Genomic DNA, 18,261 nt, shown 5'->3' on the forward strand with positions numbered 1-18,261 from the left:
GTTTGGGAGCTACTAAGCACGCTGGCCAGTAACATGCTAGCTGGCTGGCAAACCAAAATAGCTTGGGTGCTAGCAGGGACGTTACAAAAAGTTACATGGTTGGAAGGAGCTAACATGGTAGCTTTTCTTCATAATGGAATATGAAGAAAGATGGTAGCTTTTTTTCAGTTTGAACTATCACCTCCATTTCTCTGCTTTCTCGAGGTCATCGGCTTTATGACAGTTTGCTGTTGGTTGACGGCACAAATTCATGTGTCAAGGTTCACCACAGCTGAACATCCGTGGATTTCGTAAAGTAATCTGGCAGCAGGGTCAGTGTAGAGAAAACAAAGCTCTTTACACTCTTCATGCAGATTAATGTGTGCTATTTTTGTCTGAACTTTTGTTGTGATGTTTGCAAACGTGGCTTAAGTGGTGCAGGAATCAACTATCTGGTATCTTCATACTGCCATGAAGAACCTAAGAACTAATATGAATAGAAATGGGTAGATGTCACCATCCTAGGCAATGTGCAACTCTGCTAATTGGTGACTCCAGTGCGTAGCTGCTTGTAGAAATGTGATTTGCGGTGGTTACTTTCAACTGCCAATGTGTGACTGACACGTGAATTAGGCTCGCGTCGACGAACATGTCATGCTGTGGGAAAAATAACTCACCTCCTCAGATTTCCTAGAATTCAACCATGTTTCCACAGAGGAGGCTGAAGATGTCACCAGTGTCAACAAGTTTCCAAGGGTCGTGGCAACAGATCAAACTTCAAAAATAGTCGAAAGAAAAAGAAAAAAATCAACAAGAGATTACATTTCAATGGAGTCAAAGGACCCCTTTCATATCAAGTTCTTTTTGCCCTGTGGGAAGAGGGTGAAAGAGGGTCATTCAGTGTTTTCAGACCTCTGCGCTGAATGCCGGTCTGGTAGATGTGTGAGAAGGGCGGAGAAAGCTCTGTGTCGTCTCTTTGAGGTTTTGCACTCACTTGTATCGATTGTGTTTTTAAGCTGTTGAGCTGCTATATCACACTCACATCAAGACAGGAAGTGCACACCCTGTTCTATAAAACTGTGTCCTGCCCTTCTTAAACAGATGAAATGTTTTGGAGTTGATGGCACAAGATCACATAAGACCTTTTGAAAATGTTAATTGTTCTCTAATGTTTTAGAGCACAAAGACTGCCCTGCATTTGAATAGGTTTACTGACTGATTGAAATAAATGTTTTCAAAAAATTATGTCTTTCAAAAAATGACTTTTCAAAAATTACGTCAGTTTTTGTAGAGATTGGAACTCCCATCTCTGGAAAAGGGCAGTTCCAACAGAAACTAAATCTATAAAATCTCTGACAGTAAGTACAAATGCTGATTGCTAGTACCGAAAGCCCAAGGTGACATACATTGCAAATGGCTATTTTGTCTGGACAGATGTAAAAACCCCAAGACATTCAATTAATTTTCTGATTCAAGACTCTGAGATGTGGACAAAAGCACCAAAAAACCAGTAAGCTGACCATTGAGCTTTCAATTTGAAACAGAGACAAGCAGCCAACTCCCGAATCAGGAGATGCTGTAACTGAAAAAAAAAAAAAAAAATTTACTGAAATTACTTGATACAGTCAATTAACTTAAGGGGTTTTTGCAAAGTGATCTTTCCATTTTTTGAACACCACAAACAAAATTCTCATTTCACCCTTTTCATTTGGATAGCAGCAGAAATCTAACAGACAGATATCTCAAAACCTGAGTCAATAAAACCATAACAGTCTGCATGGCTAGAATACCAGGAGAGGTAATTGAGAGAATATGAATGGACCTTTTAATAGATGTGGCTCCTTTTTGTATGTTAATCTTCAATCTTATGAGTCATTTCTGCTTCTATTGTGGTCTTTTACTGCTGAGGTGAAATGGTGCTTGTCATTAGTCTCTGTACCCAGCATTGATATTAGGCAGCAGGCTGAGTTGCAAGATTTACAACATGTTATTCCATTATGAACCAGCCACTGAATAGGGGTCTTTCTCAAAGCAGTTCTCAAAGCATTGTCTCTGCCCACTTTGTTTCACATTATGATCTCATATTGTACTGTTGTCTGTTGAACCCCAAGCTATCATCCTGTGGCCTGATTGTCCCCTCACTGACAAATGCTGATAATTGCCTTCCAGTGGAGCTGTAAAAACTCTCTCTGCTGATCCCATTGATTCGGTCTTCCTAACCAGTGGTGGGAAGGAGGAACGCGCCTTGGGCTTCCTTGCTTGGCATGGCACAGTAAAGCTTGGCACAGTAGGATGAGCCAGCCAAAGGGAGATGTATGGAGGGAAGCTAGCAGGATTAGGGCCGCTGAGATAACTGATTTGTGGATCATTATGTAAGCCACATCTGTGCTCTGTGCCCTTTGTGGCACCGGGTCTCCCACGCTGACGGCAGCCAATCTCAGTGGCAACATGAAGAGAGGAAGCCAGGGGAAGAGGTGAGGTGGTGAAGTCGGGGGAGGTAAACACCCTGCTGGCTGTAAATCGCTAAAATGCTGAGCAAATGATGGGGGTACCTGAGAAAATGGCGTTCATAAAAAAGACAGAAAGGTTGACCAGCCAAGTGATTTCAATTCTACTACAAAATCTTAGAGAGATATCACATAGTCATATATTTTTCTTGGCCCTAGCTGCAATACAGTTCTTTCCTGTCAATTTTTTTGATAAATCGCTCAACCTGTAAACTGTCAGGAATTAGTCATAAACACCACAGTTTCCAGGAGCCCAGAGTTATGTCTTATGATGTTTTGTTTTGCCTGGCAAATAGTAAAAAAACAAAAACACAACATTTACAATAAAATGAAACAGAGAAGCAGCAAATTCTCCAACAATTAAGATATTAATAAGTTGTTGAGACTTGGCAAGAACATGTTCTGTAGATTGATTAATTGAAAAATCACTTCAGCACACATGACACATAACAACAGCTCTTCATGTTATTTTATCGCTGCTTCCCATCTGAATTTTTCTCTTTCAACACGTAGTATGCTGCACAATATTTTTTTTTTTTCATTGCTGTCAATTTTGTTTTTGGCTTGTCTGTAGTGGTATTCCGTTAAATCATCTCACAACTTCATCATTTTAATCAACCATAATTAGATCCTCTCTGTCAATATGTCAACTTTTCCAACTCAGTGAACAAAAAAAACTCCATCCTTTTTTTTTTTTTTGATATACGTGAGCGTTCCAATTGCCTTGATAGATATTTGTAGGCCTCACTGTCCCTGCAAAGATCCCAGTGAATTACATCTTGGTTGTAATTAAAAAGCTTTTTACAAAGTCTTAAATTTAATCTTGTAAACTCTACATATACCTTGTTGGAGATATTTGTCTCTTGTCTCTCTTGACCTCTCTACAAGAGAAGCAACTTGTAGTGTTACAGAACAATGTCCCAGGAAGAATTAATTGCCATACTCAAGGATGCTACAGCAGGGCAGATTGTTTCCATCACTGTACCTTGACCCTGCATAGGCCTGAAGGATAGTCTCCTGTCCTGCATTAATCCAAGGGCCACGGGACCATAGGAGAGGTTTTGCGTCTAGCTTGGACACGACAGGAGGCTGGTCTTTGAGCAGGCAGCATCACTGCTCAGCATTTAATGGCCACTGTACAGTATTTCCCTGCTTCCTCTCACTCAGACATGATAAGGAGCTTATTTGAACAGCACTTTGCTCAGATGGGTTTGGACGGGAGCCAGCGGAGGCTGTGATCATGGCAGCGGCAACACAGCTCTAAATTACAACTGAAGCCCCATACACAGCCATCATACTATGTGTCCTGTTAAATTTCAAGCTGTAACTTAAATGACATGGAGTAATCTCTTGTGTGTAATGTTGGCTGAGTTTCCTCCAGCAGGTTAACATATGCTCTGTCATACAAATCTATGCCAGTTTCAGTTTTGGTACCAAAACTGAAACTCCGACACGTAATCCCTAACTTAAAGGATGTTGAGGATAATTGTTTCTCCTCTTTTGATAGATACACATTTTACCCAAGTTGTGTTTTCAGTACACAGAGTATCTGCGTGGTGAGGAATTAAATTAAGATAAATGTCGTGCTGCTGAACAAAGTCTCATAAATCCTGCAAAAACATTTAATAGAGTGCTTGCCTTTTGTTCAGTGGCAGACTGGTGCAGGTTAGGCAAGGGCTTGTTGTTGGCATTGATGGCAGTTGATATAAACACTGACTCACTGTTTTTCAACAGAATAAACATCCTGCGAGGGGTAAAACTGTTCACACTACATGAAAGCTTGAAATTTGCCAGTTTTTTTTGCGTCTGTATGTCTGTGTGCATCCAAGAATCGAACACACTTCTGCGCCTGCAGAAGGCAGAGAAGCAGCCATCTGTCATGGCCTTTGTCCAGTCCTTTCCCTGGTTTCTCTGGTCGCAGCAGAGCTTTGGATAATGACTCCTGTTGGGAGATGGGAGGCTGTGTGGCAGCCCCGTCGGGCTCTGGTCTCCATGCCTCAATCTGCACCCGGAGATCCTCAACTTCAGGAGCAAAGAGCAGTGAAGCTGGAGCCAAGCAGAGATTTGGAATAGATCCACAATCAAAACTCCCACCTCACTTTTCTATAGCTCAAGTTTTCTCTGAGGAGTAAGAAAAATACAACATCAAACAACAGAATGAGTTCAACAATGCAGTCACTGCCAGTAGCTGTTTTCTTAAAGGTATCAAAAGGACGTTTTGGTTTTTTTTTTTCCTTTTTGTTTCCTTTACCCTTTGCCCAAGATTTTGCTGCTTATATTATTTTTCTGTGTACTCCCACTAGGTCTCTACTGTCTGAGTCATCACACCTTCAGGATGATATTTATCTTAAAACAAATGATTTCGTTTGCCTGCTTTCAGTTGGGCTTATTTGCCATAGAGATTGGGGCATTATCAGAGAAAAGTCAGAACTTTAGCAAATTATGTATTCCAGTGCCTTATAGCATTTTTAAAACCACATTACCAAAGATAACCATTTGCTAGAGATGACATGATTCACCTTAGACTTACAGTTGAATCAACAGCTTATGGGATCTGTAACTGGTGGAGATGTAGGCTGGTGGTGGGTACAGTGGTACAGTGTACTATTTTTAGAAAGCGTGGACTGGTAGCTTATGTATGTGGCTGATGAGCCAGGCCACCCAGGTCAAATTGACTCGTCTGTGAAGTGGCTGAGAAGAGGAAGAGGTGGAAGAGGAGCAGAGGGCGAGGTAGAACAGGAAAGGTAATTGTGTCTCGGAGGTCGAGGTAGATCTGTCTGTGATCTGACAAAACGGGAAGGGGAAGAAAAGGAGAGCAGAAAATCTTCCTCTTCTCACTCCGAACTACTGTTGACTCTCAACAAGAGGAGAGGAAACGGAAAAGGAAAGTATTGACCCAAGGTTTCTGATTCATGCTCCTCAGAGAATGAATGGGAAACTGTTCTTATCATACTGCACTACTTACTGCACTACTGGTAATACCAACCATCCCTGTACTTCAAACAAAGGCAGTCCAAAGTTACTCCAGACATAAGAATATGGGACGAAAAATTCAGTGCTCTTTGAAATTCAGACAGCCACAGCCAAGTGTCAGATGGGATTTTTTCCAAAACCATAAAAATCCTTTACAAGGATTTACAAGGATTTTTACAAATCTTTACAAACTCAGGATATTTTTCTTCCTTTCAACTGTTGGGGCATAGTTCCCGTTTTGGGTACAGAGCTGTAGTACTTGCCCACCAAAATGCCCTTTCTTCTTTAAGCAGTAGGAAAGTATTGAACATCACTGACTGCTCAAACACAAGCCTCAACACTGCATTTGCTTGTGTACAACATCATTAAGACTATATGCAAGCATTGCTTGTTACAATAGTATAACTTGGGATGGGAGAAAACATTAATCTGGTAGACCTCTATTCTTTCTGTCTGTCTGTCTGTCGTTCCTCGTCTGAACATTTCCTTCCAGCATCGTCAAACGTCACAGTTGTGCAATGCTAAAAGCCAAACAACAACACAGTGATTTTGTGTTAGTTTATTGTTACGTGCAAAAATTGCATCTCAATCAGTGCTGTCCTTTTTTTATTCTGTTATCAGTCTTAAATGACAGGATTACAATTTTTAAATGTTTCTAATGTAGGTAATGGGGGAAAAAAATGCTCTTTCTGTGCAAAAGTACATTCCAAAGTTTAACCAAAGCTTATATGAGGCCTCAGTAGTCTGACTTAGACAAATCAAGTATGTATCTACCAAAGTTACTTGTCTTCTCAGTGCAAAATTCCTTCTTTGTGTTACTATCCGTCCACATCGACTCAGCAAGGACTGCTCGTGGAAACACTAAGAGGACATTTTGTACAAAAGACTTTAACTTTGGAAGATACCCATTGATTTGATAATCTCCAGACTGCTGAAGCCTCATATTAACTTCAGATAAACTTTAGCTCATATATTGTCAGAGAACGAGCAATGTGGATTTTGCCTCTGCGTGTCAAGAAGGGTTATCTTATTGACTAGTATGAAGAAAAAAAAATGTTAATCTATTTTGTAAATTCTCCCCATGAAATGTTGAAAGATTTGTTACAGATTTTCACAAGGAAGAAGTCCTCGTGTTTGAGGATTAAAGAAAATTTTAAGATCATACTTGTCCCCTTGTCTTTTCTTTTTCCATCACTATATATGATGAGTTGCAAAGGAAAAATCGATATCGTGAACTGGTCCTTTTAAGTGGTGTTACTCTCCATCTATAACCTATGCAGCAGACAATGGAGCCTGAGCGTATGTTCTGCCTGCCAGGCCCAACTCAGGGCATTGAAGAGTCCCTTGCTAAACTGCAACCCACAGAGGATCTGTTGGCAGGGTAACAACCAGGGGTTTACAAAAGACTGATTAGAATATTAAGAAAAGTAATATGCACACTTTGTGGTTCCACAAAGTGACCAATACAGAATAGATAGAATAGATAGAATTCCACTGTTGCCACAACTGTGTGATACAGGTGTCATTTCACATCTCAGGGCTTCTTTTAAGCCTGACTGCTGAAGGTGTCAGGCAGCAGGCAAGAAAATGAATTAGTAAATGAGAGGAAGAGAAAAATATCACTTGTATTAATCCCAAGGGCCCTTATTTTTGTCCTTCCTTTCACCAGCACCTTTAAGGTGATCATTCAGAGTTGAAAATATTATCTGTACATCTGAAAATGAGACTGCTCTGAAAACATCCTGCCAACCTGCTGGTATCTGCAGCTGGCTTCCACCTTAAGTGGCGCTGTGAGCCCAGCACATCCGGCCTGAATACAGCCAAAGAAAAGCCAAGGACAGTGCTTTGTTTAACTTCCTAGCCAGACAGGCCAAGTAATGACGACAACAATAATTTAAAAAACCTCAACTTTAATGACTAGGCTGCCACGAATAAAGACATAAATATACATGAGGGACAACTTTCTACAGCAGAGGATGGATAGTGAAAGAATAGCAACAACAGAGAAGAAATGGAGAGTGTGGACAATTTAAAGTAAGCCAGACACCTGTCCCTGTTAGGCACCTAAAACAAAACCTGTTTAACTCAGAGAGAATAAAAGAAAGCGTGCCTAGTGGAGAAAGCAACGTCTTCCATGTCTCTCTCGCAAGTTGGTGCCGTATTACTGCATAATGGGCCACAGCAGCTGCTTAGAGCCTAAACCCACAGCAGCAGCGCCAATCCCAACCTATCTGACCGAATAGCAAACATAATCTGCTGTTGGGCAGATTAGAAGAAGACCACAGCAGCATGGAAATGAGGTTAGGCAGCTAGCGTTTCAGAGAGGCCCGTCATAATCCGCAGATCCCTCCATCTAGGTCACCATGAGGAAAACTGATGGACCGTTGAATGTCTGCGATTTCAGTGACTTCCATATTGTCCTAATTCAGGTGTTTCAGGTGTTTCAAGACTGAATACGTCGTAATGACTCAGCAGCACTGTCCCATTCTGTCCTCCATATTGTTATTCATAAATGTTGCTTCCTTTTGCTCAAATGTAGAAGACAGAATCAGTGGATGCTTCAAGCCCTTGAGTATACCATTACATAAATACCATACGATCACATTTTGACTATCACGTGTTTGCATTTAGGTCGTCATCTGTCACTGGTACATTCAATTACATCATACCATGGCCAGGGAGAAGACTTTTTTCTGATTGGCGACCAGATTAAATCATATAACAGGACACCTCACAATACTTAGTTTAGCCCCTGTTCTATATCAGCTCGTAAGGTATATTAAACAAAAATGTGATGATTGTCAGGCAAGTTCTGGAGATGTAATGAATGTCTTTGTGGAACCACACTTGTTTCCACAAAGAATTGGTCACACATATTACTTTTCTTAATATTCTAATCAGTCTTTTGTAAACCCCTGGTTGTTACCCTGCCAACAGATCCTCTGTGGGTTGCAGTTTAGCAAGGGACCCTTCAATGCCCTGAGTTGGGCCTAGCAGGCAGAACATACTCTCAGGCTCCATTCAATTTCTGCGTAGGTTATAGATGGAGAGTAGCACCGCCTAAAAGGACCAGTTCACAATGTATAATATTTTTCCCTTGCAGTCATGCTATATAGGTAGGAAATGAGAAAAGGCAAGGGGACAAGTATGATCTTAAAATTTTGTTGTCTAGGTGAAAATATGGATGTTTATCTGAGATGATGATATCCCAGGGAAGTGTAAATATCACTGAACGTACTCTCTCACAGCCCTGTGGGAAGGTGCGCCTCTCAGTTTGAAAACCTGTAGGTTGAGCTGACAAAAAAAAAAAAAAAATTACAATGATTTGAAGACAGCTTCTGTTTTCTCCTGTGATAAGAGGCCGTAGTATAAGCATGATGATACATTGCATTGTATGATAATACAGAGAGTAATGGACCTACTGCCACCTTGTCCATTATTTTTGATTTTTTTTTTTTTTTTTTTTGCGCAGCTGTTCATCAGTACATGCACTGTAGGCTGGTTCATTCACACATTTTAAGATAAACACCACTCAGGTGTTTGGTTGTCAGTTGAAATTTGGCACCCTGTACTGTTACCTAATGCAATTTTTACTCAAGGTATTAACACCTTTGCTGGCTGTTTTCAGGGCAGCCTCCTGGCAAGTAAATCTGGCAATATTAGATTTTACAAGTTGATGAGGACTGGCTAAATGCACCATCAGGCATGGTCTCTGTAAGGCCAAGATTGGGAACCTGCAGCCAATCTATGGTGAATGTTCTGAGGAATGTATGTTTTTTTTGGAGGAGGTGTGGGTTGAGTGTACTAGCCCACATTACTGCGAAGGCTACAACTTTGTGGGCTGTGTCCTTTCAAAGAGGCAGCTCCTGAATTTGGACACAGCTACTATCTCATTTTAGGTAGATTAGGATATGTGCATGGGTCTTTCTCCGTGTCTTATGCAAATACACGTTTGTTAAGGGACGCTCTCGATCTGTCTTTTGTGGATCCATGTGCAAACACCGATATGACACGTGGCCTTTTGTCATCAGTTAAATAGACCAGTAAAAGGCTACATTAAATTTAATGAGGGATCATGCTACCGGGTGACACGAGTTACGTCCCTGTCTTCTTGGCTGTCCTCACAACTTTCTCTCTGCTTGCGCTTTTTTAGCAGAATGTGCGTTATGCTTCAAAAATGTATTTCTGATTTGGGCTGTAACTAATAAGTCATTTATGGCCGTGTCAGATAATAAGAAACATGTTGGATGGAGACAAAACAGCCTGTGTGGATTGTGGTGTCATTCTTCCAGTGTCCTATCACTGTGTTTGTGCTGTGTCTCGAATATTAATAGAGCGGAAAAGTGCCCAGAGTGGAATGAGTTTGTGGCAGCATGGAGCCTCAGCTTTCTGATGATGATGATGATGATTAGCAGAGTAGTGGAAGGCAATACTCTGCTGTGTAGCACAGCAGAAAAACAGATGACTGTGTTTGGTTCTGCCTTATTTTCAGCTCAGTTGCAATGCCTCATCCGCGCTGGCGTGTGAGTTGGCTATGTGCCGTCTTAAAAGCTGGCTGAGATGGAACGGGAGTCATCTTGTGAATACTTCTTGCGTTACATTTGCTACACTATAACTAAAAAAAATTAAAGATTCCCGATGGGGTTTTATTGCAGAAAAATGTTTTTTTGTTTGTTTGTTTTTTCCTGATCAGAAGTACTTCTTTTTTTCACCAGGGATGTTTTAAAAAAAATGATTTAGCAGGCGTTTAGACCAAAACCAGCCCTGCTTTAAAACAACGCAGCTTCCTTAGTGGCAGTGGATGGTCCATCGCTTTCGTCCAGACTGAAATATCTCTACAACTATTGTAAGGATTGTCATGAAATTTGGTACGCGGATCCAATGTTCCCAGAGGATGAGTCCTTAATATCTTTGCCGATCTCCTTACTTTTCATCTAGTGGCATCAACAGGCCAGATTTTAATCTATTGAGTGAAATAACTCAGCATCTATTGGATGGATTGGTACAGAAATTCATTGTCTCTTGACAGTGTGTCGTAATGACTTTGGCGTTCTCCTGTCTTTTTTTTTTTTTTTTGGTTTAGAGTTCAATGTCTCCATAACTATCACCATGAATGGATGGATGTCCTGACATTTTGTAGTCATGCATCTTTCCATCACAATGAATTGTAACACATTTGGTGATCCTCTGACATTTCATCTAGTGTCAGAATTTTTCGAGTTCTATGTTTTTTTTGTTTTTTGTTTTTTGTTTTTTTTTCACTGAGTATTTCCTAAACCAAAGAAATTTCTATCAGGTAGAGCTAAATACATAACTAAACTGAAGCGCTCACTGCCATGTTGAGTTGATTTTTTTCTTTTTTTTTTTTTTTTTTTTGAGCTTTTAGTACTGTTTGTCAGCAAGTCAAGTCAAGTGGTTATTAGGGGAGAATGTGTTATGAATTAAAGGCTTTCCATTGCAGCGTCCTTTTACTTGCCTTACCCCACTTTGATCAAACACACGTGATCGCATCCCCCATCTGTTCCTCAGGATGATTCCGTCTTTCTCATAGTCATCCTCCGTTACTGTCTGTCTCAATTACCTTCTTTCTATTCAGCATCCACCCACGTTCTGCTTCCACAAAACTAAACATGTGCACACATTAGCTGAAAAGTTTTCCTCTCTCCTTGTCTTTTTTTTCAAGGTCTTGTTGAGCAGCAAGAAAAGCCCCAGAGGAATATCATGGTAACGTGCACTGAAATTTTAATCAAGAGGAAATGGGGCGGCACAATCTTGCTTCTTTTTAGTATAAATTTGCACAGATGGACTCCTGCTTTTGGTCAGGTCCTTGTGTGACACACAGAGGGCGTCTGACTGTGACAGAGAGAGGAAAAGACGAGCGGGGAGGTGAGCAGAAGGGAGGGAAGAAGAAGAAGAGAAGAAGGGGGAGCTGAATAGATTTTTATACTAGGCTCCTACACTGAATCTCTGTGTGTAAGCAGAGGCCAGTCAGTGGATGGAATAATAGGTTACACATTAATCACACAAACAGCCCGAAACACTCTCAAAGCATATAAGGTTTTCTGTGTTTCCTAAAAGGTCGAATGCTGCATGGAGGAATTATAAAGAGTCGCTATGGTACCGCTTGTACCCCAGGGAAGCCATTCATGGACTCCCTAAGATACACAAGGAAGGAGCCCCGCTCAGACCCATCATCAGAAGCATAAACTCGGTTACCTACAGCATTGCCAAACACCTAGCCACCACCCTACCTTCTCTGGTTGGTTACACTCCAAACCGCATCAAAAACTCCCAGGATTTTGCCAACAGAGATAGAAAAAATAAAGCTGGACTCAGATGAAACCATGGTATCCTTTAATGTCACTTCAATTTTCACATGCATTCCCACCCGGAAGCAGTAAAGTCTGTAATGTCTGCTATAGGACAGTGTCCAACAGAACCAACCTCAACTCAGACCACATATGAGCCCTGCCTGACCTCTGCCTGACTTCCACTTTTGTCCAGTACAATGAGGGTTTCTACAGACACAAGCATGGCTGTGCCATGGGTTCACCGGTGTCTCCAGTAGTGGCCAATCTCTAAATGGAAGAAGTAGAGAGCAGAGCCCTGATCTCCTTCACAGGAACTGCTCCAAGCCACTGGTCTAGGTACAGACACGACACCTGGGTTGAAATCAAAACACAGGTAGTGGACGCTTTCACAAAACACATCGATGTGGTGGACAGCAGGAGGATGTCAGAGGAAATAGTCTGGCCTTCTTGGAGCATGAGGTGCACATTGAAGATGACAGAACCCTCAACATTGAAGTATAAAGAAAACCCACAAACACAGATCAATATTTACTCTTTGATTCTCATCACCCACTGGAGCATGAGCAGGGGGTTATCAGAATCCTACACCATCAAGGCTCAGAACGTGCCCACAAGGACCGGGGGGAAGGAGAAGGACCAAAAACACATCAGGGAAGCACTTAAAACAGGCTTTCATCAAAACCAGAAAAAGATACAGAACAGAAAGAGAAGACAACAACAATAAACGGAACAACACTGTCATCCCTTACGTTGCAGGCGTATCTGAAAAACTCAGGAAGATTTTCAACAAACATTGGCTCACCGTGAACTTCAGGACCAGAAACACTTTGAGGCAGATCCTTGTCCACCCGAAGGACAGAACACCCAGACGTAAGCAGAGCGATGTAGTGTATGCAGTTCAATACAGTGAAGAAGGAACAGACCTGTACTCTGGGGAAACATAAGAACCACCTCACAAGCGCATGGCACAACATAGGAGAACCAACTCCTCAGGTCAGGACTCAATAGTCCACCTACATCTACAGGACAAGGGACACTCATTTGAGGTCTTGAGATCCCTCCCCATGCAGCTGAACACCCATTCACTCAATGTCTCGTGACCCTAACGACTTAAATGATGGCCAGGTGGATCAACGACTCCCATGTGATCTCAGCGAGTGTCGAGGTGTTAGCCGCCCTACAAGAGGTTAAATGCCTGGGTCCCCCACCAGTCAGTTAGACCTTAAGAAGTCTTTTGGATGAGAGGTGAATGTCTTCAAGAACCTCAAGCAAGTTCAGTTGCCTTCATATAGCAACTGCAAATACCATGACCTGGATGACTAGGAATCGTCACAGACAATTATAAAGAGGTTTATATAAAAGCTTTCTTTGGAAGAGACTGGGAATCTCAAGTAAACATTCAATTCTGAATAATGTTGTTAAACTGGAGATGATGTGAAAGTGCAAATCAAGGCGTTTTTTGATTGTTTTTAAAATATTTAAGCCATTTTATTCTACATACTTAACCTTATGGGGACATTCTGTTCCCAGATGTCATCCAATGTGCGAACAGATCCATTTCCACACAGTGTGATGCTAAGTAACCCGCAGCTTAACCTGACTTTAACCTAAACCTAACGCTACACTTAACCCTAAAAACAAGTCCTAAACCTTAATCAGCCATTTGAAAAAGTGAGAACCAGATAAAATGTCCCTACTTTCCAAAACACCATCATCAAAAAGTACAAGAGCACAAAGACTCACACTCATACCAAGACTCTTCAAACCACATCACCGTGTGTACATACTGTACACTAATTTTTTTTTTTATTCGGTGTCATACTCCTCTAAGCCAGCGGCCTGATTAGTAATTCACAGTATTTCATGCAGTCAGTGGTGCCATTTGTATTTAAAGTGTTTCACTAATTGCCTTCTCCCATCAAGCTAATTATTTCTCCATTGTGCTGTGATCCTGTAATTCATGATGCAGAGTCACTGGAAGTCGCTCAATGTGTAGAATGATTAAGTGGAAGAAGAAACTGCTTCTGCCTTTGTATGCTGAGCCGCAGTGTATCTGTCTGAATGTGTGTGGTTGTGTATATAAGGCCTCCGAGGGGCTGTGCGTCATAGCATTGATATTCTCCTCACAGGGTCGTCAAGCATGAAATAGAAGAGTACACTTTCTATGGATAGACTCTCACCAGAGCGCTGCTGGATAGTGAGAGGCCTGTGCTCTGGAGAAATCTCTTAGCTGACACTGATACTGACAGAGTAGTGGGAAAAAGAATCTTGTTTTGTGTGTGTGTGTGTGTGTTGCACTGTTGTATAATGGTTTGACAGGGTGCAAAAGTGCACAATGGTGATTCTGCGTGTTTTAGCTCCATAACAACAAATGTTGCATCTTTTACAGTACTGCTGACCATTTCACAGTGTTTTGTGGAAACTGCGGATTAATTTGTCGTGGGTGAACCTTTGCAGGTTTGGAGTGGAGTGTTGTGGGCTGGCAGGGAACGTATCCAGCACGAGAGATTCAGTTGCAAAGAAAGTGTTGCAGCTAATTTCTCATAGGCGAAGTCAGTTTTCCAATCTGGAGTGCATTGAACTGTGCCACGATTGAACCGTGGCACAGTTCAATTTGCAATTTTAACTTCCAGACAAATTTCTGAGGTTGATAAATAATAATTACCAAAGTACTATTTGGGTGGGCATTCAAAGGAATCCTGGTAATGGGGAAAATGTATTTAGAGACTTGAACATTTGACATAAATAATCAGTCACAATTACCGGTCCATCACATTTGATCGGTTATTGTCACTTGATACTAAAATGACAAGCGGGGACTTGTGGTGCATTTATAGACAATATGACGTTTGAGATTTTATAATCAGCTACTAAACATGAATCTTTCTAAATTCAAGAGATGACCACATTTAAATAATCCTTGCAACCGTGTCCATGTCTGCTTATTGCTTCTCCCACGCCTTAGTTTCATTCCACAACATAGGTCATGAATTTGGTAATTTTTGGTAACCAGCTCTCAAGTCTCAGATCCCTTGTGTCCTTTAAAGTGACAGTAAAGATGGTCCTTACTCGTTCTGCTTTACATTCAATGTATGTTCGTAGGTTTGAGTTGGTCACTGTCATGTGAGTTTCAAGTTTCTGGAAGTTCACTTTCATATGGCACTTAAAATACGTAAACCCAATGGCTCCATGGAAATCAATCTGAAAGCCCCCGGTGTATTTGGGCAATGATGGGCAGAAATGTAATGAAGTGTGATATGCAATTAGGCTGTAACAAACTAATTGTATGGCCCTTTAAACCAGCCTTCAACGCAGAACAAATGCAGGACTGTCTGTATGGGTATGACAGCATTCCCGACTTTCCTTTTATGTGCTTATGTGTGTCCACAGGGGGTTAACCGGATGGGGAAAGACGCTCAGGTGGGACGCGATGGCGTACGGAGGAAAAACTGGCACGACTACGAAGCAATCAAAAGAGACTCCTCTCGATCTGGTAGGTCCAAAACTCCTCCCAGCCCCTCCTCATAAATATTGTTTCAAATGTAGATGAGAACTACTCGACATATTCATCAGGCACACAATGTTCACAGTTGCGCAAAAAAAATCCCGTACATAATGAGGAAAGATTCTTACATTTATACTCAAATATCCAGAGTAACTTCTTCTCACGCACAAATGCTCCTATTCCCTCTCTGGGTCTGATTGCTCTCCAGCTCTGCAGCAGTGGTGTAAATCTTTGCTTTGAATGCAGTTCTGCTATCATAAATATAGTTTATATCTGCTACAATAATCACAAACTCTGTTTTATTTTCTGTTCAGGGAAATCATCTTCTATACAAACAAATAATAAATTAGCTGTAAATGGTTTATCCCTGAAATTAGCCAATAAAGTCTAAACGTTATTTTCCCGCACTTGTTACTTTTAGGATGGAAAGTGGATAATTTCTGCTTAATGAAACATGTCTGTAAATGATGAGGGTTGTTTTTGTTCTCCGGGTATCCAGAGGTCCCCGTTTCTCCTTTTAATAAATCAGCATAATATGAAGCTGAAAAAATATTAAACTGTCTTTTGCAGTTTAGCCATTAATGTTCATATTTGTTTCATCATGTTTCATCAGCAGGTTTCTTCCTTTGAATGTCCAAGCTTTTATATATACAGACTGTGGTTGTAGACAAATTTGTTTTATTCAGTTATTTTCTTCTGGATGTGGTGTTTTGTTCTTTACCCTTTTTTTTTTCCTCTTTTGTCTTCTTCTGTCCTATTTTTACTTTTTGGACTTTTGCTGTGTTTGAATCCAGGCATTTTAAACATGAATCCAAACGTGCAGAAAGTATGACTATGACTGTATTCCGTGGGCAAAATAATTGTCTAATAATAGTCATTCTGATAGGTTTTCTGTATTTAAGGACTTAAAGGATCTTTTTTTCAGTGACGAAATTGGCCCTATTTACCATTTATATTGGTTTTCAAAGGACTTTGAAAAGTCTTGAAACTTGCCCTCCCCCTGAAAAATATTAGTCATGATAAAGCTTTGGTGGATGATGAGTTTGGCACATGATGGGATTTTTATTTAGTCTGGGATCTGTGTTCAGTCTCACAGCAAAAACCCGCTCATCTGGTTTTGGTCTGAGGACACTCCCAACGTTAAGTTGCATCACTTTTAAAAATTGCCAGATTATTTAAACCTTGATTTTTCTCATTATCTTATTCAAATGAAAGTGAGGAAACTTGATTTTTTTTTTTTTTTTTTTTTTTTTTCCATTTGGCCTTTAAACATTTAAGTTAGCAAATGTTTTAAAGGGTGTGTAGACTTTTGCTAACTGCTGTACAGCCTGCGTGTCGGCAGAAGGGATGTAGTGTAGTGGAACTACTGCAGTGAGGTCTTATACATAACTTCATAGTGAAATCTGTGTGTTTGATGCAGGTAACGGTGAACAGGGGAAGCCGTTCCCCCTGACCGACACCGACCGGGTCGACCAGGCCTACAGAGAGAACGGATTCAACATTTACGTCAGCGACCGGATCTCCCTCAACCGCTCCCTCCCTGACATCCGCCACCCAAAGTGAGTCCTGTGTGTTCATTTTTTTGTCTAAGGGAGAGTGGAGGGAGAGCAAGAGATGACGTGTCCAGATAAGCTATTTAGGCCAGTTTTTGCTCAAAACCTTTCAGGAACCATTGCACAGAAGTTTTGATGCCTCAAACAAGTTTATGTTTACAGAGTTTTAAATTGGACAGTACTTTAAGGGTTCCTCCAAAGGCATGGATCTTCAGAGTCATAGCTGTACTTTATTTATTTGGGCACAATTATTACATTTATTAATTACTAAACTGGACTGCTTGTTAATGCAAAGCTAAAGTAGAAAGGTTGTTTTCAGCTGCATTTGCAAGAACTTTGGAAAAATCTTGACTTACTAATTGCTTTATAATGATAATAATATAAGTGTATGATAACTGACAATATTATACAAATTTCATGATGCAACTACAATGATTGATGATAAACTAAAAATATTGATAAACTACCTACAATTCATCTGCACAATCATTTATTGACAAGTTGTTTTGCCTCATTTTACATCATGACTAATATATTTTTAATAGTATTTAGTAGTAGTACTTAGATTTTATGAGTCAATAAATGGAAACAGATGTATTATATTTTTGTCATTGCAGTCCCATCTCCATCACGTTGGGGATTTTCATCCCATTTCAATCTGCTACATTAGTCATTTTTATGGACTGTGCAACAGTGACCAAACGAAAAACACTTTGTTTTAAAAAATTTCCAGTAAAGTCCCCATACCCTCGGGCAACGCTGCCCTTTTTCCAAAAAAATAAATCTTCGTGGTCTGTATGAGCAGTTTCATCTGAATAGGGGCAGGAATAGGCCACAGAGGGCCAAGAGTCTGAGGCTTTTCATTCCAGCCAAAGATTGCAGCAGGTTATTTCACAGATTGGCACTCCATCAACCAGAGAGGAAAAATGAATCACCTGGTGAAGTTTTGGATTGAAGACTCGTTGCCCTTCGTGGCAGATGGTTGTTTTTCCAAAAAAATAAGGTTGACTAGTGGACGACAGAGTGGCCAGCAGGTCGGACAGGTGAAATCTGATTGTAGGAGAGACATAGAGTCAAAGGGTTTATACATTTCTGCTGAGTTTGGTGATGAATTTAAGAGAAAGTTGTTGATTTCTTTAAATTTGGATTTGGAGGCATTATAAAACACACAAATGGTGGGTATGCATGCCTGTGTGCATTTAATGTAAATTTTAAGCTAGAGAATGACAAAGCCGAAAGACTTCTATTGGCTTCAAATTCCCGAAATACTGCAAGTGCCTTTAGAGCTGTAGACTTGGACATGGAGTGGACTTCACTTCTGTGAGACTTGACTTACTGAGAGCTGAAACATTCAAGTTTCAAACTTTGACCTGGTGAAATGCCAGAAAAATGAAAAATCAATAAGTCAGTGGCAGACAGGCTTTACATTATCA

The 18,261-nt window shown here is 40.7% G+C and overlaps 1 protein-coding gene across 2 annotated transcripts in view; it reads left to right on the forward strand.

Annotated features, from left to right (window-relative positions):
• Positions 1-18,261, forward strand: part of LOC120802471 (polypeptide N-acetylgalactosaminyltransferase 10-like) — a 91,691-nt gene that overhangs the window by 16,122 nt on the left and 57,308 nt on the right. For both annotated transcript variants that reach the window (XM_040150330.1, XM_040150331.1), the window contains exons 2-3: positions 15,161-15,263; positions 16,696-16,834. In XM_040150330.1, coding sequence (XP_040006264.1) covers positions 15,161-15,263; positions 16,696-16,834 — 242 coding nt within the window. The remainder of the gene's footprint in view (positions 1-15,160; positions 15,264-16,695; positions 16,835-18,261) is intronic.

Source organism: Xiphias gladius, chromosome 17 (genome assembly GCF_016859285.1).
Source record: "Xiphias gladius isolate SHS-SW01 ecotype Sanya breed wild chromosome 17, ASM1685928v1, whole genome shotgun sequence".
Classification (NCBI taxonomy): domain Eukaryota; kingdom Metazoa; phylum Chordata; class Actinopteri; order Istiophoriformes; family Xiphiidae; genus Xiphias; species Xiphias gladius.